The sequence below is a fragment of the Pongo pygmaeus genome, chromosome 8, assembly GCF_028885625.2.
Source record: "Pongo pygmaeus isolate AG05252 chromosome 8, NHGRI_mPonPyg2-v2.0_pri, whole genome shotgun sequence".
NCBI classification, from domain to species: Eukaryota; Metazoa; Chordata; class Mammalia; order Primates; family Hominidae; genus Pongo; species Pongo pygmaeus.
In genome coordinates, this window is record NC_072381.2 from 96408778 (window position 1) to 96430143 (window position 21366).

Consider the following 21366-nt stretch of genomic DNA (forward strand, 5'->3'; position numbering starts at 1 on the left):
TTTGAGGTCCATGTAAGTCATCATAAATCATCAAAAAATCAATAATTTTGCTTCACATGTCTAATACAATTAACTGAAACTATACTCATCTTAAAGTTCAAAACTGTAGCCTCTGTCTAGCCAGATGCAGAATTATTTAAAACTCATTCTTCTTCCCCTCCCACACTTCAAATGAAATCTTTCCAGTTTGTTTTTAATAGCTAGAGAACTAAAATGTTATATTACTTAATAGGGATCGATGATAAACATTTGCTTAATTATGCTTTCTTGAATTAGTGAATTATAGTCACAGTTCCTGTAGCCTTCTTAAAGATTTAGGGGTTGTTCGGTTCTTGCAACTTGGAGCAAAAGTTAACGCTGATAAGTACGCTTTTTTGAAGCTTTGTGCAAAGTGGGAAGAGGATCCTGTAAGTATTGTGCAAATTACCAACCAGGCAAACCAGAGAAGCCAGACAGCCCTAAGAGACAGACCTGTGGCACAGTCATAACTTTTGTATCAAATTAGCTATTGGTAATTACTGAAAATTCTCATACACCTTTAAGGCCCCATAAATCACTGTATCCACATTCATTAATTTCCCTCTTCAACCCCAAACTAATAAGAAGAAAGTAACCCCTTCAAATCTCAGGAAGGTGAAAGAATTCTGAGAGAGGAATTGAGAAGCCAAAGGAGCTGAGAGGAACTGTGAGGTTTCTGCAGGTCTTGTTCAGAAAGGGGCAGTCACAGAACTATGCCTTAAACCTCTAAGAGACATGACAGAGATTTGGACTAAGAAAGGTTACATTGCATTTGTAAATTATGTGTATGAACTTGAGATATGGGTATATGGGACAAGATAAACAGTATCTTGTATATAGTATACAGCATAGTAACAGTATATAAGTAACATATCCAAATTGTTAATGCTTTAGGAGAATAAATGCTTCTTATTTAAAATAATGGATAATACTTTTGTTCCAACTATTTGAATATTTTTTGAAATTTCAAAAAATATGCAAAATACTTTTGAATTCAACATTATGTTAATAGATCTATAATGATTCTTTTTAAAGTTGGATGTGCTGTGCAATGGTGAAATTATGGGGAAGGATCATACTATGGAATTCATCTACATGACAAGATGGCGACTAAGAGGCGAAAACGTAAATTGCTTTTATATTTACCTATGTGTTTATTTAGTTACATACCATTACGTTACTCAAATTTAACAATATTAGAAACTAAAAAAGACAAACTAGCTTGGGAAGGAGAAGAAACTGCTTTTTCTTGATACTGTTTCTCCTAGCACTCTGAAAATTGGTCTTATGTATAAAATCAAGGTCTGTGGTAAATGTGATTGTATTAGATTTAAAGTGAGATTAAAACCCTATCTAAATACGTTCAGGACTCTACTAACCAAGACAGAGAAAATGACATATTTTTTAAACCCAATAAGTTGTTGGAACATTTATGTATATGGAATGGGAGTGGGGGAAACTTAAGTTCTCCCCTGACTAATATGATTAATGGTTGATAAGGGTGTTTATTTTTGGTTGTGGTAGAGGGGACACATAGGGTAGAATCTAAATAATCTTCTTTCAGGTACCTCCTTTTCGTTGAAAATATAAACTCGGACTTAAGGGTAAGTGAGTTTGCAGTGCTTTCTGATGCCCGAATTAGATTATTGTGCCTTAGGCCCTAAGCATATGGGAGAAATGATTCAAAGGAGAAAACCAAAGAAAACCCAAAAAACCCAAAAGGCGAATTTTGTATTTTGAACTATATCTTTGATTCTGGTTAATTCTGTAGGACTGCTATGTGAGACTGAGATACGAGACTAAGGAGTACAGTAGTAACTTAGGTTCTACTAAGTTCTATAGTAGTAACTATAACTTAGGTTCAAGCATGGGATATTAGGCAAATTTGAGGTACTAGGGATTGTAGGACTGATATATGACACTAAGGAATACAGCAGTAATGCTATCAGAAATTATCTTCATAATCTGAGTGCATAAATAAACATGAATTAAGATTGACTATAAAGTTGGAGTAGATAACATCTAAGATTATCTTTTGGACATTAAGATTCTGTGTTTATGATACAATATGCCATACTCTGTGTAATTTATTCTGTAAACTAGATTTATTATATTTTCTCATGAAAATGTAAATCATAAAAAAAACACAAAATTAAGAAATTTGACCTCACACAAGAATAAGAAATAAGAATCCCGATATAATGAGGGTTGCCATGTTACAATATTTCCAAAACATATTTATATTGAATGTAAACATTTGTGGAATTATTATAAAACAAGCCTCAAAAACTCATTGTCTTATGGGTAAGATATTTGGCTCTTTTGCAGAAGAAATGTCTTGATATTATATAATAATAAATGAAGCACCTACATTTGTAAATCAGAAGTTTTTTTCCTGCTTGAGATGTAGTAAAAGCCCTGGTTAAAGCCTTCTTTGTGAGACTGAACGCTTTCGCTAGCAGCAGGAAGAAAAAATTACATTCTAATACCAGCCACCAAATAGTGTGTGCCCTTGAAGAACTCATCATACATGTTTGTGGCTCACATTTTTAAAAATCTATTTGCTTTTGTATTTGGTAAATTATGACCTGCCTTTCTGTAACATTTTATAATGTTTTAAATGATTGTACATACATCAACCACCCTCAGTTAATCCTTACAACCAAAATGTTCCAGGTACCAGGTACAGATTGCACAGGTAGTAAATTCTTTCTTACCCAACACTGTTGGGGAATGGATATTATGATATTACACATAATATTGTATTGAATGTAACTTCAGCTTTCTTTGACAGTTTAGCGGGCATTGCAGTGTGTTTTAGTGACTGAAATCATCGTGATGAATAGACTTGCCTTAAGGTTAAAGAGATGTTAGTGGTCATCCACTGCATGACCTCTACAAGTGGCTCACTTGTTCTTTACAAGAACTCCTCCCAAAGTTGCCCCAGCTGCCATTATTTTAATGTCAAAGTATGAAAGAGCTAATTTATAGACATTTTTAGTAAGAGACTATGATTTAAATCAGTCCTTACTGTTACATTTCTGATTACATATTTGTGAATAGTTTAAATTTTTTGTTGTTTCAGGCATATTTTAATAAAAGTTCAAAAAGTGGTTCAGTAGCTATGGTTCATCATTCAGGTGGAAACTAAACCAATAAACAGAAAAATTACTACCTTTTACATTTAGTGCAACAGTAAAGTAATATATTAGCCCTTTTCATTTCTTGGTGTGACAAACCTGTTTTTTAGTTGCTTTCCTTCTCCAAACCTGTTTCACCCTCAGTCGCCACAATCTCAATAGTTCTAAGATTGGTAGCTCCATTTTTGCAGTTGCTCAGACCAAAATCCCTGATGTCAGCACTGATTGCTGCCTTTTTCTTTCATCCATCCTTTCTTAGCAAATTCTGTAACCTTCACCATCAAAATATACATTCAGAATCCAGCTATGTCTCACTATGTCCACTTCACTACTAGTCCAACCCACCATCGCCATTCTCCTAGCAAGGCTCTGTGCCACCGCCCTTGCCCCACCTCTATCTTCACCTCACACAGCAGCCAGCGTGATCCTCTTAAGACAGGTTAGAACATGCCCACTCTGTTCTCTGATTCCTCCAATAATGTTTAATTTAGGTAAAATCCAGAATCTTTCTAGAGACCTACATATGTGGCCCCCATACAGTCTTCCCCAGATACTCTGTCTCCTCATTTATTCTGTCTCCCTGGCCTCACAGCACTCCAGCCACACTGGCCTGTTTTCTCAACCACACCCCACTTGCCCTCACCTCCCCTGGTATCCACCTAACTCATTTCCTTTACCCCCAACACTTAAAGAATTTTGCTTCTACGTCACCTTCTCAGTGAGGCCTCTGACCTCCTCTAAAACTACAAACCCCTCTCCCGATGGCATTCTTACTCCCTTTTCATGCCTTATTGTTTTCCATAATATTTCATACCACCTCTGACATATTATGCCTCTTATTTATGTTTATTGTTTGTCCTCCAAGTAAAATATAATCTGAGGACAGGGATTTTTGTTTGTTCACTGCTAAATCTCCAGCACCTAGGGCAGTGCCCAGCATATATACTCAACCAATACTTGTTCAAAGAGTAAATTGAATGAAAATGTTACCTTTTATAAGGTAATGGTTATGCAAAATATATCCTACAGATAATTTTTATTTATCTGAATCTCAGCTTCCTTTTTTTCTGTTAAATTTTCCATTTTTGTTCAGCTTCCAATTATGAATTATTATAATATTAATAGATGAATTCTGACAGTTGAGTGACATGGACAAATGCAGCAGTATCACTAAAACAGTCATTTCTTGATTAAGCTCCTGTAGCATATTGTTGTGATCACATCCCTTATTTCATCATCCACTACCAGCAAGATGCCAGGATGTCTGAAGAGCTCTTACTAGTCTACCTATTGGCTAACTAGCTCTGCCTCGGGCTGGAGTCAGCTTATTTCCTAAACTAATGACTTCTATGTGGTTCTTTTACTTGTTTCTCTCGCTTTTTTGTATTAAACATTTTAAGCTACCCAGGATTAATTTATTTATACAAAAACACAAGGTTAAGATTCTAATTTATTTCAAATTATTTTTAAATCAGAAATACAATGTATTGAATATTGAATAATCCATATTTAACCTTATTGTTTTGAGATGTCACCATGTCTGTGCATATGTGTGTATGCATATGTGTGTGTGTGTGTGTTCCTAGACATTGTTTTGTTCTTGTGAGCAGGTCTTATTCTGTACCAGCATTACACATCATCTACCTTTTATAAAGATCTGGCCACATAACACTCCTATCTAAAACCCTCCAGTTGTCTACTTTCTTTGGGATAAATTTGGATGAAGTTTAAACATGTTTTATAAGGCAAATAGTTGGGCCTTCTAGGTTGCTTTATGATGTGTATTAGTACCTATTAGGGAAAAATCCCCAATTATGCTTTTGAAAATTGTGTTGACTAGTTTTACCCATTTATTCTTCCAAATGAGCTTTAGAATAGGATTGCGACTGGCATTGGGTTATATTTCTAGATTGATTTGGCTGGAATTGGCATCTTTGCAGGTTTTTTATTCTATTTGGTACTATGGGATGTCTCCTCATCTATTCTACACACTGTGAGTAGATCTGTCATTTTCTTTCCTCCTCATATTGGATACCACTCTCTGCCCCCTGGAGTCTTTCATCTCTGACAAGGATACTCCATATTCAGATTACCCCTTTACCTTGCTCTGCTTCTAGCCTCTTAGGAAGAATCTCAGGATAATTGATTTTGCCTCAATTTCTCAAGTATAGTGGAGTATTTCACCTGCACCATACATATTCTGTGCCACTGCTCTCCTTTGTCTTGGGGTAGTTCCACCTCAGGCTAAGCCTGCTTTCTATGGTCCCTGCCCTCTCTAGACCCTTGTCTCCATTGTGATGCATTTTTCAAAGATTTTTATCTTTAGGAATCAAAACAAACAGCTGGTCAGACTTAGCTCTTAACATTTTTTCAGTTCATATCAGTATCACCACCTCAAGTTTCTATACTCAAGCTTGGCATTAATCTTTTTCTTATTAGTGGGAGAAAAAAGGAAAAAAAAAACATGCTTCTTGATCTTTAATGCAAATTCAAATCATCTGAGGATCTTGGTAAAATACAGATTCTGACTCAGTAGGTCTGGGAATAAGACTCAAGATACTGTATTTCCAGCAAACTCCCAGGAGATGCTAATGCATCTGATCTTCGGACCATCCTTTGAGTAATAGTGTTTCAGGAGATGTGATCTGTGACTACTGACTTTCCCTGTAGTTTCCACATCTATAAATTGAGGATGCAGAATTACAGAATCAGATCTCAGTTTGGAAGGGACTTATGTCATATCATCTGATCTGCCATCCATCTAATACTTGGACTTTCTTCACAATATTCATACCCAGGGGTCATCACATTTTTTGAAACATAAATGGAATCATATGTATTGTTTTACAACTTATTTAAAATTTGATAATGTGTCTTGTGCAGAATCAGTAAACTTTGAAACAATTTTTAATACATTAATAGTATTCCTTTTGTGGCTGTAGCATAATTTGATTAACACACTCCTTTGATGGACATTTAGATTTTTTTCAAATTTTTTGACATTACAAGCAAGGTGTTCCAGTACCTACTACACATATGCAAGCATATCCATTGGCTAGATTCTTAGAAGCAGATTTTCAACAGAGTATGCATGTTTTAAATTTTGATAGATACAAATTGTCCTCTGAAAAGGTTTTAGTGGATATTATTTGAAATTTATAATCATACCAATAATGAATGAGAGTGCCCATTTTCTGACATCCTCCCCAACACTGCATATCATCTATTTTATATTTCTTCTGTTAACTTACCTATCATAGTCATTCCCTTGGTTCTTTTTCATCATGTTTGTCTTTTTGTTAATGACTTCTAGGATCTCTTTAAGTGTTCTGAATATGAATCTTTTGCTGTTATGTGTTACAGCTATTTTCTTCCAGTTGTGTCCTGCTTCCTAGTTTTGCCTCAGTTTTTTGATTCTTTCAAATTTGGGTAAAACTAAGAATTAATGAAATATTATATACTGAAGTGTTTAGCAGAGTGTCTGACATGATAAATGTTATTTTATTAATAGCTTATGCACATTAACGTTTATTATGTTTATAATTCTCTCCTCCTTCACTTAGTTTCATCTCTGAGAGCTTATTGTCAATATCTCTATCCAGCCTTTGCTTTCATCGTGTACTCACGTTCTTCCTGCTCACCTTTTCTTGGGTAGTTCTCAGTACAGCCCCCTTTTCCCAGCTCATCCTGATTTAGTTTTATCTCTTCCAGCAACCTCTGCCAGTCCAGCACCTAAAGTTACTACACCATGCTTGTCTTCCTTTGCTTTATTTGCATTAGTAGGCAATTGTAAGAAAAGCAAGTATATACATCTTGACTGATACCAAAAAGATCAATAGAAAAAAAAAAAAGAATCACTTAGTGAAATTGCCACTTTCCAGCTTACTCTTGTTGACCCTGTTTAGAATTTTCAATGTTACACAAAGTCTGATGGACCAGAGCTTGGGGACTCTTCGGAGAGAAAGGAGAAGGTTGCTAAAGGAGAGCCGAGCTGAGCCCGCCTTACAGCATGTTGATGCACACTGTACCCAAAATCAAGGACTGACTGCTAGAGAAAAAAATTACTGAAGTATTTTGGGAAAATAGAAAATTCCTTAAATTTTATTTAAAAGGCTACAAATATATTTGTTTTAATCAATGCTTATTTAAATCTTTCAAAGTATATCTTTTAAAAACCTACTTTGCTATGTTAGAAATATCCTGGTTAATTTGTACCTTATATTTTTTATGTATTTAATTTTTTCCATTTTGAAAAGTATGCAATGTTGAATTCATATATGCATAATTTTAAAGTATACATTTTATGTTTTATAGTCCAATTACAATTAAAATTATATTTAATAAGAGTTTAGCATAGTATTTAAGAATTAGGATTTGGGAATGATTTTTTTAAATGTGAATAAACTGTTTTAAAGTAGTAGGTTTATAAATGAATCTACTCAATAGTTTTAAAGTGTGTTCACTCATTGCTTTACTCATAAAACATCTGATGGCTGATGTATGCCAGTTCTGGGCCTTAGCTATTAAGACCACAAATGTGACTAAAATATAGATCTAGTGCCATATATATATAATCTAATATATATATATATAATCTAATGCTAATATAATCAGCAATATAAAGCAATATAAAGAACCTACTATAAAACAGAAAATAGATGCCTTATAGGTTGAGCAAAGTTCCGTGTCCCTCCCAGAGCTCTGATTTCCTTGAACAGTATTATTTTCAGGGGAAGTTGAAGAAGAGATCTAGGAGAGAGTGATCAGAGGAAGGGATGGAAGAAAGAGGATGTCCCTCGTGTATGCAAGAAGTGAGGTTTTCCCAGGAAATAGTATTTGTAAAGGATATGGAAAGGAGAGGCCACCATTTTTGCATTTGCAGAATATTAAACAAAACTCATATCTAGATGCTAAAATTACTTCAAGCTAAATTTTACCAGTTACTAAGTTATTAAAATCTTTTTTTCAAAAACAACCACCATTTTTTTGGAAAGTGTTTATTTACCATTAATCATGTTGACTCTTGTGTTTGACGTTAAACTATTTTAAATAATCAGTTTTAAATATGTGTCCAGTTGTGGATGCCTCTTATCTGATGAGTTCATCTCCTCCGCAGTTTCGGTGTCTGAACTGCTCAGCTTCGCAAGTCTGCTCTCAGGATGGCCCTTTGTATCAGGTAAGAGGCACTCACGACTGTACATATGACCATCATGACACCATGGCGGTGAGCACGTTCATCCCAAACTCAATTCCTAAGACATTTAACTTTGTAAAACTGTTACTGGAGCTACAAAAACTTATCTTTTCAACTTATATACCCAAGATTTCCCATTATTTTAGTTATCCTGAATTATCTATTTAATTTTACTGAACTAAAAAATTAGAAATGTTAAGGCTATTACTTATGAATCAGGAATTTTTAATAATTACTACTTTCAGTCCTTGAGAAATCTCTACTCCATATCGGATTTTGAGATGTTACTTTCTTTGTATGAATGTTATTTTTCAGTGAATCATTCAACCACAAGTGAAATATAAAATGCCAAATTAGGTGAAGCTAAATAACAGCAACAGCTGATTCTAATTATGAGCTTGCTTATTAGCCCTTCCCTAGTACTTTACTTGGGTTACCTCTTTAAAAATGATAGTGAGCTAATTTAGTAATGCACTAAGAGAAGTTGAACATGTGTCTGAGGAAAGTTTATCTGATAAAGATACATTTTAAAAATTGGGGAAACAGACAAGGGTATAGTAAAGATTATTGTTGGGTACAGACGTGATTGATGATCAGCCTTAACCCTGTGAATTAATCATACCATTTCTTCAAAATATCCATTGTTGGGCCAGGCATGGTGGCTCATGCCTGTAATCCCAGTGCTTTGGGAGGCTGAGGATGTAGGATTGCTTGAGGCCAGGAGTTTGAGACCAGTCTGGGCAATATAGCAAGACAAAAAAAAAAATTTTTTTTTAATAAATTTTAGGCCAGACACAGTGGCCCACCTCTGTAATCTCAGCATTTTGGGAGGCTGAGGCGGGCAGATCTCTAGAGTCCAGGAGTTTGAGACCGGCCTTGACAACATGGTGAAACCCTATCTCTACAAAAAATACAAAAATTAGCTGGGTGTGGTGGCACACCCCTGTAGTCCCAGCTACTAAGGAGGTTGAGGCGGGAGGGTCGCTTGAGCCCAGGAAATGGAGGTTGCAGTGAACTGTGATTGTGCCACTGCACTGCAGCCTGGGTGACAGAGCAAGACCCTGTCTCAGACAAACAAATAATAAAATAATAAAATCCATCGTTCTTTTATTTCAATAATTAAAGTAGTCTTCATCTTTATTTCCTTGGAGCCAGGGAGAAAGGATAATTGTAATTATATAACAAACTTAACTGGCATACTTACCTCCAGTGTTACAGTTTTGGAGTTGGGACAGATGAATGTATGTTAAGCATTAAAAGAATCACTTGAAATTGCTAATTGAAAATGTTTAATTAGCAGTTATCTAGAATTTTCTTCAGCCTTTTGTCAGTGCTATGATATGGGAATTCTCATGCCTTCATTAAAATGTGTGCTTTTTGATACATACTCTGTAAGTCCTAGCTTTTCAGCAATCTAGTAAGTAAATTTAACATCTCTGAAGGCCAAGCCTGAGGGAGAAAGATCATTCTTCTCTTTATGCAGATAAGGGTCTGGGGTAAATAATTTAACTGAGCTGGTGAGATTTGTGTATATCCGAGGTGTATAGATGTTTCAGCTGCTTTAGCCTCATGGCTGATTTGGGAATGCTGAATTGTAACAATAACACTGCCTGTAGCTATATAACCTGTGCAATATGTGGCTTTCTGCTTTTACTCTTGGTATTGATGCCTATGTATTTCCTTAGAAATGAAGATGTCCTTAAACCATGATCCAAAGTATTAGAGAAAAACTGGAGTGAGACCAAATTTCTAAATCCATACAAATTTCCTTTTCTTCCTTCAACACCTCATTAATGGCTCATTAATAGTCTTCATTAATAGTCCTGTAAGGAAATTGAACTTGTAGCTAATAGGATGCACCCTTAACTTCCTGAAAGGATACCTAAATGGTTTTATGTTCCGAATTCTCTCTAATTTTCAAGGAATATATCATTCCTATGCTGTATCTATTGTTAATCATTAGAAAAGGTGGAATCCTTCCACTTTGCCATTCTTAATAGCAAAAACTGACAGAGAACCCACAATTAGAAAACTGGTACCAAATCTTATTTTGAATATAAGTAGATGATAAATAATACACTAATATCGTAATATAATAGTAAACCAAGGCAATATCATTTTTTTGTCAGAAATGAAGGAATGACTTAATATTGGGAGAAGGGGATTAAATATATATATAATATACATATATTTTATACATATATACTCTAGGTTAAAAATCATCAGTAGATACTGAAAAGGTGTTTGATAAAATTCAGTGTGAAGTCCTGATGTTTTCCTATTGAAAAATTTTTCAAAACAACAGAAAATTGAAATAATTATACAAAGGAATATTCTTTATGATTACCTCGATTCATCAATTAACATTTTGCCACATTTTTTGCCTCCTCTTCCCCTCTCTTTCTCTTCTCATCTCCTTATTAATCAATCTGTGTATGTATATATATATGTAATAGTACATTACATTTTATAGAGATGCCAGTTCACCCCACAATTAAATTATAAAGTTAAATGTAATTCCAAACACACTTTTACCAGATCTTTGTTTAACTTGACAAAGTCAGTCATTCTAAAGCTCATAAGGAAATATCAACAGGTGCTTCTGATCAGTCATGTTTTTACAAAGAGTAATGAGAGGGAATGTGTACTACCACATACTAAAACATATTTTAAAGCTGAAGTAATTAAAATAAGGTCTTGCCTTAAACATAGACATATGAATAAAAATAATAGCTCAGGAACAGACCCTAGTATGTATGAGTCTGTAAAGAGGGTATTTCAAATTAATGCAGTAAAATGATTAATTTAACAAATATCTTTTGAGTATTAGGCATTGGGCAGTCTTCTAGGCCTTTGAGGTTACAGAAGTAAAAATGAGCACAAATCTTTTCTTTCATGGAACTTACACTAATGATGGTAACAGACAAAAAATAAACAGGTTAAAATTTGTAGTGTTGGAAGAAAAAGTAAAATAGATAAATAGAATAGTTTTTATAAGATAGCCAAGAGAAACCCTCTTTGAGGTGGTGGATTGTTGATCAAAAGAAATTGAGAGACGTTGCCATGTGAATATCTGAGGTAGAGCACTGAAGGCTGAGGCAACACACTGCAAAGGCCCTGAGAATTGATTATGTCTGGTTATTTGAGAATTGCAAGGAGGCCAGTGGGGCTGGAGCACGACAGTGCAGAAGGGGCCGATTGGTAATAGTGCACTCAGGAATGTAATGTAGGGTGCAGATCTAGTAGGGCTTTTTTTCAATTAATTATACTGAGACTGGGTGGAGAATTCAATTCTACCTCACATTTTATATCAGTATAGGTTTATGATGGCTCAAAATGGTAAATATTTTAAATGATACTATAAAAGATCAAGAAGAAAATATAGTTGAAGAACTGATCTCAGAGTGGGGATGGCCTTTCACATTGTACCTAAAAAAATTGAATTGACTATTAATATTAAAAGCACATGGCAGAAATATCATAAAATATATTTGCAATGTATGATAGAAAAAGGTTTAATGTTATTAATACATAAAGAATTCATACAAATATGTAAGAAAAAGCTCAGCTTTTCATAAAAATGAGCAAAGGACATGATCAGGCAAGATACACAAGAAGGAAACACAATGGGCTAATAAACATGTAAAAATGATTAACTTTCTTAGAAGTCAAGAAATGAAAAAAAATACTATCTTATGCTTATTAAATTGCCAAATTAAGAGGTGGGAAAAGATAGTACTCATTATTGATGAGGCTATAGAGGAATGGGCATTCAAATTTCTTTTAAAAATGTAGAAAAATAAAACATTTTTTTTTTTTTTTTGAGATGGAGTCTCACTCTGTTGTCAGGCCGGAATGCAGTGGCGCTATCTTGGCTCACTGCAGCCTCCATCTCCCAGGTTCAAGTGATTCTCCTGCCTGCCTCAGCCTCCTTAGTAGCTGGGATTACAGGCATGCTGCGCCACCATGCCCGGCTAATTTTTTTTTTTTTTTTTTGTATTTTTAGTAGAGGTGGGGTTTCACCATGTTAGCCAGGATGTTCTTGATCTCTTGACCTCGTGATCTGCCCGCCTCGGCCTCCCAAAGTGCTGGGATTACAGGCGTGAGCCACTGCGCCCAGCCAGAACTACCTTCTTGAAGACCAGTGTAAAAATATTTATCAAAAAGCTCTTTAAAATATGTATGCTGTTTGAACTAGCAGTTCCACTTTTAGGAATCTATCCTGGGGCAAAAGAAATAGATCAGTGGGTTAAGATTAAGTTATAATAGCAAAGGAAAAAAGGACTAAACTCAAATGTATAGCAAAAGGAGACTTACTGATAACTCACAGTTCATTTGTATAACAGCATAATATACAGCTGTTAAAAATTATGTAGGACCGTACCAAATGGTGTGGAAGTAGGTTTGTGGAATTGCTAAATGGATAAAAAATTTAAATGATACTAAATAATATGTTTAGCATGATTCCAGTTTTGAAAAAAAAAAAACGAATGTAGATAAAATGAGTAGAGGAATATACACTAAAATTATTATGGTAGTTATCTTTGGATGGTAGGATTTAAATATTTTTCCTTTTTTCTTGATACCATTCTGTATTTTCCAAATCTACACTAAAAACAAGTTTTGACAAAAATAATTCATTCTTTAAGGAAAAAAGTACATCAAAGACAGTTTTATCATTTTCTAAAATTATTTGAAATGTATTCTCTGAAAGTATCTGTTCTTTATTTTTATTACATAATGAGCCTTGAGGACTAGAAACTGAAATGTAGGTCTATTTAGTGCAGTCACTTAACACTAAGAGGTAATTATATGCCATATTTCATTATTGTTAGTGTGGTGCCATTTTATTTCAGAAAACAAACCAAAACACAAATAGAACTTAAAATATATCTTTACAATTTTCAGTGTTGTGACACATTTCAATAAAGTTATTAAACTTCATATGTTCTTATAGAACACACAACAAATGGCTACTTGGAGGAGAAAACAAAATCATTTTCAGCCCAAAACTGAGAAAATCCCAAGCATTGCCAGTCAAGCCATTTTACTTCCCTCTGTACCTTTATCCCTAGTAGAATTAATGGATCCTTCCATATATGATGAATGCATTCTAAAATGAGTGGCTTATGTATTTGCAGAAAGTGTGCAGATTCAATAGAATCAGGAATCAAACGCAAAACTAGAGCAGTTATTGTAGTGAAGGGCAAGCTGTGGGTTGGGTGAGGTAGAATAGAAAGGATATTGGTCGTCTCAGAATCTCGCTGGGCTTCAGAAACATCCAGAGTTTAGTAAAATGGAGATAATCTTTGTCTTGCTCCCTCCCAGGTATTCTGATTCAGGAACTAAATAAAGTTTAAAATAAAAACAAGTAAAACCAGAACAGTTTTAGAAGTTTTAGACCCTGGAAACCCTGAGAGACTGTCTGAAACTTTTACTCCAGCCCTTAGACAGCTATAGTAGCATCTGCTGTACTTCGCCTGGGAGAGCAAGACCTAGGGCATTTGTATTCCTGCCCTCTAGTTCCATCCTGAGCTGAATGGTTACAGATTCCAACATTGAGTCTTCCCAGTGTGTAGCATAGCTATAGTAAGCACTGAAATGGTCATTTTCAGGATTGTTAAATCTCAGGCTAGCCATTTTATCTATATGAAAGAATACAAAGTTCTCTATACCGTATTTTTATATTCATGTATACCAAGATGGAGAAACATTAGTCAGTGACCATCTCAGCCCCTTCTTGATTCCATAAAAGTAGCTCCTCAAATTTCATTTTAAGAGGGGCTATCTGCAGCTTTAAGAAAAGGAAAACCACTGATGTTTTGGTTCTATAAGATATGGTACAGGGTAAAAACAAACACAGAGCGTGGCATATGCCATATGCCTTTATCCCAAAGAAGCTGTTTCCTCTCTAGTTCTGTATGATAGCCAGATAATATGATACCTTTTCTACATAGTAACATGAAAAACAATATGAACCATTCAGTTATTTTATGTAATAGTCAAATCCAAATGTTTATTAGTATCAACTGTTGAAAGGAGATAGTGACCTAAATGTTTCATGTAACAATCAGCTACTTTTTCAATATTTTTAAAGGATCATTAAAATAAATTTTAAATTTAAAAAATGTTTCAAACTTGTAAGAAATATGATTTGTGAACACTACTCCAGTTTTACAGATTCCTAGCAGAGGGGGTCTCTTCGTTGATTTGTGATTTAGTGGGCTCTCCCAGCCTAAGCTTTAGTGGAATCCAGGCTGCTGATTTGTCTTGTTCGCCTCATAGGGTTACTAATTGAATGCCTATAAGCAGGGTATGTAACTTTCAGTCCTTCCCAGTTCTTGCCTCTCCTAAGTGTTGTGCTAGCACTAGTCATATATACAACCTGTATGATGTCTGTAGGCCTTTGAACTTGACCTCTGCTGCATATTATTGAAAACTTGACTGATTCTAGAAAAATAATGGCAATCAAAAGAAATAGAGTTTTAATGGTAACTCAAATTTTAACTGTTGTAATCACTAGTACCAGGAAATATTGTAAATTATAACTCCAAATTCTTAAAGTCTTTCATATATAAACTGTATTGTTTTTATCCAAATACAGTCGTATTCATTATCTGTCTTTATTTTGTAGTCATACCCTATGGTATTGCAGTATCGACCAAGAATTGATTTCGGTTAGACCAAGGGGCCCAGACCTCACTGAGATGAATCCTGCACTATTTGTTTACTCGTCAACAGATTGCACAGTTAACGGTGTGTGGACTAGAGGAACACAACCAGATTTTCAGCATGCAAATAAGGCCATTGTCTATCTCTAAATTGTCAGTTGCATTCATGTTGTTTCTATTAGGAGCAAACCAAGTGCCATTCTGCTACTGAACCATCTGCATAAGGTATTTGTGTTGTCTCAAAGTGTGCAAGTCATGGTAAAAATCAGTTAGCTGTGCCGCCATGATTCAGCCTTCTGAATATTTTGCTTGCCTGTTCCAAGATTGTTCTAATGTTTAATTACACTAGTAAAATGGCTCAATTTTTGTGGTGTTGCAGTTTTCACATACTTACTCTTTTATTCTTGTTTAAATAGCGTACTGTACAAGAAACTAATAATTATATCTTGAAATTATTTTGTATGGAAATATATTTAGAAAAGTGGTTTTTGAGCCACTGTCTTGTTCTTGGTAAGCTTTTTGTGTGAAAAAAGTTCATTCTTGAGTGTGCAAGTCCTTTTGCCAAGAATTCCAATTATTCTGTAACATTAGAGCACAACATAATTGTAGACATTCTAAGCATCTGTCCGTGTAGTCTACCAATTGCACAAGGAAGGCATGTTAGCCCTCCAGATTGAAAATGTATGTGACCTCTTGAACTGAAGTTAGATTCCCAACCATTCAAAATGTCGGCAGCTGATCACATTTACTTCTGATAAAATTAATGTGTAAGTAAGGTTAATCTTCTTTCATAATGCCTTATGACAAGCAGGTGCTGCTTCATGAAACGTCATTGTATAGCCCATTTCATGTATCATTACATTGTTGCTGTCATTTAATGAGTGCATTATTTCTCTTTTTAAGTTGGCCTTAGGTATATGTTATTGTGGCATGCAGAGGGTTATGATGAATTTAAATATTAGGATTTTTAGAGCACATAACAGCTATTTTATGGATTTCAAAAGTCTCAAAACAGTTGTAGATTAAAACTGTTAGTTACCTTTCACATTTCCAAACTATGTGCATAAAATAGAATAAATGCAGTATAGAACTATGCTAACCAAAATTAATAGGTTAAGGGTATTTTATTTTAAATCCTGTAGTAATTGGGGAAATGGGAAGATTATTATTTTATACATGAGTTCATTAAGATCAGAAATACAAAATGTCTTGTATTTTGCAGTTTTGTTAAGTCTTCCATTCGTTTTAGGATTAGTCTGCAAGTCAAAGAAAGTCTTGTTACCTTAAATTATATGAAAACTGTCATTTTAAATCTTTTAATATTTATAGTTTTCAAAAACCTTACTTGGAAATTGCTTTGAAACAAACAAGCTAACCTTTGAAACTTAGGAAAAATCTTGAAAGTTAGGAAAAATATTTGAGAAATATGACATGAGCACAATCTGTGTGTTACACACATTTAGTTTTTATACTGCATATGTGGTAAATGTGTCACATTTTCCAGTAAAATGTATCAGAAATCAATGCCTTCTGAATTTCAAAATGATTCTTAGAAATAAGATATTGTACAACTCTAGCAAACATACAAAATACAGCTAAATCTTAATATATTTCACTATGTAAAAGGCTGAAACTTCATAATTATCTTTTCCTTCTATCTTTTTTTGAGTCAAAAAGTCTATTAAATTTTTCTGTTGTTGTTCTAACTTTGGTGAAAAAAGTTATGGCAATACTTTAACTTTGTTTTGTTAGATTGTTTTTGTTCTTGGAATGGCTCACAAGCAGAATTTAAAAGGCAGATTTTCATTAACTATAAATGGCTGAAAAAACTGAATTTACTATCTAGCTACAGAAATTATTTTTCTATTCTGTGAAACTCAGTTCCCAGACATCCCTAAGAACTTTTACAAATTATTATAAATTTGTCACACCTAGGTCAGTGATTGAAATAGTGTTTTGCAAATAGAATTTTAATTAACTCAAAATGAATTAAGAGTGCATTTTAAAAATCACAAGTGAGACTTTGATGTTTTGGCCCCCCAGCCAAAACTTAATGGCCATAAATGAATTTTATCTACAAAATCTCTTTAAATTTGGCTGGTTGCCTTGTCATATGTAATTTCACTATTTTCCAAGGAAATATATAGGAAGCAATTATGAAACTGAGAATAGTTTTATATAGAATTCTTTTATTTACTGATAATGCATTAACATTTTTATTGAAATGCAATGGAATATGTGCCAAAACACGTGAAAAGCTTACATAAAGAAAGGCATCAATTGTCGTTTGGAGAAAGGTACACATTTTTTTGATGGTCCTAAGTGATATGGTATTACTACTAGAATCACAGATTTCTTCAACTGACTTATTTTGGTATATTCAACTACAGCTTTCTAAGGATAGGACTACTTTCATGTCTAGTAATACACTGTATTCCCCATTAATTATCCCTTAAGTCAGATTGTAGAATTTGCAAGAAACTAGGTATAGAAAAAATGTACAGGCAACTTTTGTGGTTAGCTTTATAAATTTAGGGTGCTTATAAAATGAATTCTTTATATAAATAACCTATAGGAATCATCTGAATCTGTAACATCAGAGACTAAAGCTAAAAGTTTTCTTTAATCTGTTGTTTCTTAAGCAATAAACTGAAAGACCTTTACTTCCGTAAAAGATTTTGTTATCTCTTTTATCTGCCTTAGAAATTATAAGTATAAAAGGGTCAAGGGAACTTAGATATAAAGAATGACTGTGGTTTATAAACATTACTTTAATTGAAGTAATCACATCAGTTAATACAGAAATCAAAATATGTATGGCCTTTTCTCTAGATTAGCAAAACACCTTTACAAAGTATGAAAAAATAAACTAAAATGCTCATTGATGAGGTGATACTCAGTCTGGAGTACAGGTAACTTGGGTAATGCCTTTTAACTACTCTTAGAGGAGTATATTATTTCTTTATACATTAAACATCTATCCCATAGTAATGTGCCACATTTTATAAACGTAATGACTTTGCTCAACTACATTACACACTCAAATGTAATCTAAATTTAAACTGATTCTTTAAGGAAAAAAAGTGTGTTATATAATATTATGAACTGTTTAGCTTTACTGAAATATTTAAGAGAAAGTGCCTCATTACTAAAGTGCATTTCTGTTTTAAATTTACTGCATAAAGTTTGAGTTATCTGTACCTGTCTCTTATGAATGGTTTCATATCTAAATAGGCTCTTGTAAGTTAATTTTTTGGAAGATTTTCATAAGAATATAGATATCACCAAAGACATTTTACAGTAAATTAATAACCATGTTGGAGAGACGGTTTTAACAGTTTGGAGGTTGGAAATTTTTAGATTGCAATTTAATTTTATATAGTTAGGCAATAACCTTGATTAATTGCTAAAATATCACCAAAGAAAGGCTTTAAACTGAATTTTCTTGGTGAGATCAGTCAAATGCAGGCTTTTCTTGCAATAATCAGAACACACTTCCTTTCAAATATGTGTTCATTGTTTTTCAGCATCATCTAACAGATCTTAGGAAATCCTCAAAGATGAGAAAGAGGTAAACACAACAAATAGCCTTCCTCTGCATGAAAAGTGAGAGAAATACATACTTTGAAAAGAAAGTTCAGATTTTCAATTTGAGAGGCTTTTTATTTCATGGAGGCAGTGTAAACTAAAATTAAGCTTAGATTTAGCTCCTGTATTCTTCATAATATGAGAAATTTTATTAAAGGCAGACTTTGGTAAAAGTGCCAACACACTTACTTGTGTAGAAAAGAGTTCATTCTATGGGATTTATATAAGTAAGTGCTTTCTCTATATTCAAAATATTTCATAAGGGCCTGTGGTTTTTTTCCCCTTAAAAAGCAACTCTAGGCCGGGCACAGTGGCTCATGCCTGTAATCCCAGCACTTTGGGAGGCCAAGGCAGGTGGATCACTTGAGGTCAGGAGTTTGAGACCAGCTGGTCAACATGGTGAAACCCCGTCTCTACTAAAAATACAAAAGTTAGCCAGGTGTGGTGGCACGCGCCTGTAATCCCAGCTACATGGGAGGCTGAGGCAGGAGAATCTCTTGAACCCAGGAGGCAGAGGTTGCAGTGAGCCGCAATTATACTACTGCACTCCAGCCTGGGTGACAGAGCGAGTCTCCATCTCCAAAAAAAAATGCAACTCTTGGTCTTGTTTCTCAGCACTTAGTTTATTGTTATTAGAATTTAGCCATACAGCCAACATTGACAAAATGGGTCACAGAACAAGCATGTACATCAAGAGGAAGTTCCATATCCCCCTTGTACCATTTCTCCTTGGGAATTCATGCTATGGGCTACCTTAAAGGTAAAACTCATCTTATGGAGTCTTTCTGATAGGTCACTAGGTAAATCTCCTTGGATAGGGTGAAAATGGATGCACACTCTATTACATACTCTGGTTTATCATAAGGAATTTTCCAGAAAGCTAAGCTTTATACTAATAAGATATTGGTTGGTAGTAGGAACTTCAAAAATGAATGAGTTTGCCATAACTTTAATTTTCTGGATTAGAAACACAAAACTTGAAATGCAATTATCAATGTTTTGTAATATATATTCCTACAGTTTGGGTAAAAATAAGGAACATGTCTGCTAGATCTGGTTTATGAAAAAGTGAAAAATATTAAATACACCAGAGACTCAAACCCTTTCAAGGCACACAATAACTGTTTCTGGATTTACCTGACAAACCTAGTTGCGTAGCATTTTGACGGAAAACATCAGACTGAAAGTTCATTCAAATGTACTTAAATGTACAATACAGTGTTCAATAGTTTTTAACTGCAGTGATGTTTTTCCAATAATTTAAGTAATTCTCTTCCTAGTGTAATACAGTTTTCATAAATAATGTTTACTTGCTTTCTTTATATTTTCAAATAAAATTAAAATGCTTGAGCACTTCCTTTCAGAAAGTTATAAAATTAAAAATAATTATTTTAAATGCTCATTCAAATGTTGTCTGTATACTCGCTATGCCCCTTATTCTATAATTCCAAACTGAGACTGATTTTTCAGAGATTTTTAATTGTAATAATTTTAAATCTAGAATCAAGTGAAACAGATATGTTAAATACTGAATCTAGTTTTCTTCCATCTTATGGAGCTTCATGGAATAAGAAACTAATCTAGTGCAAATGAAGATTAAATATTTCTGGGTGATGGAGAGATAGTCAACAAATTTATTTATCCATCCTCTGCACATCAGTCCACTGGAGCAGGAGTTCTACACATTAAAAATGTAATGGGATCAGCCTAGCATTGTTTGGGGTCGGTTTTCTTTTGTTGTATTTTTTAGAATGGGGGTGGGGGCCTAAGTGTCCTTATGAAGCTGTGGTCCACAACAGGAGCTTGTTGGGGGAGTACCAGGGTTCTGCTGCTTTCCTGCATCTGAGCAACACAACAGAGATCATCAGTTTTAAATAGAGTAGCCCTCACAATCAAAATATCATAGAATATATTGTAAAGTTATGTTGCTAGTTTTCCTTTGAAATTAAAATATTTTAAGCTTTTTGTCAAAAGTGGTAACATCTTAATACAAATAAAAACCTTTTTGTGGTTGTAAGATTTAGCTTATAAATCATTCAAATTGAAGTGAAAGAATTACCAGGTCATTGTTAATGACTTAGTCTATTAAGAATATATGTATTTTTGTAAAGGAAAAGCACTTGTAGATATTTAATCAGTACAAGATATGTCTTTTGCAGAAATAAAATGCTGCTTAGAGATTCTCTTTAAATATTTTTTATTTTTGTGCTCAAATGTATTTTCTGTTGATCTATGGAATGTTCTGTACAAAGCTGTATGATTGTACTGTTGGGCTAGATACTTTTTTTTTTTAATCTGGACTTAGCCAAGTATATTTCACCATGTTAAAATACAGTATCTTTGTTATTAAAAATTAAATTGCATAATTTATTATTGTTTGTCATCTTTAATATTAGTCGCTGTAGATTGCAGCCTTCATTAAAAATAGCTCCTTTAAGTACTAGTCCTGTAGCAAATTTTATTGAAATTTGTTGAGTATTTGAGATCATAAATATTTTCTAAGGATTCTTCAGCTATTTATTTTAAAATGGCATGCTGTCCCTCAAATACTACTTAAGGTGTATACACACACACACCCTTGAAGAATTTTTTGTTTTGTTAGATTAATCAAATCCAAAAAAACCTTTTGAAAGTAATTAGGAATCAAAGGCAGGCCCAAGTGAATTGAAAGAAAGACTGTTTCCTTCAGCCAGTTAGATAGCTAAGCTTTGTTCTATTAATACTTTCCATGTACACTTGCCTCAGGAATTCATTA

The 21366-nt window shown here is 33.9% G+C and overlaps 1 protein-coding gene across 6 annotated transcripts in view; it reads left to right on the top strand.

Moving 5' to 3' along the window:
* The window catches only part of PCGF5 (polycomb group ring finger 5), a 122453-nt gene extending 101474 nt beyond the window's left edge, over window positions 1-20979 (top strand). For 4 of the 6 annotated variants that reach the window (XM_054503689.2, XM_054503687.2, XM_054503688.2 and 1 more), the window contains exons 8-10: window positions 1054-1143; window positions 8275-8334; window positions 14987-20979. In XM_054503689.2, the coding sequence (XP_054359664.1) occupies window positions 1054-1143; window positions 8275-8334; window positions 14987-15034 (198 nt within the window). In that variant the 3' untranslated portion in view covers window positions 15035-20979. The remainder of the gene's footprint in view (window positions 1-1053; window positions 1144-8274; window positions 8335-14986) is intronic. The other 2 variants (XM_063669979.1, XM_054503691.2) reach the window with 1 other exon arrangement.
* Window positions 20980-21366: the final 387 nt, after the last annotated feature.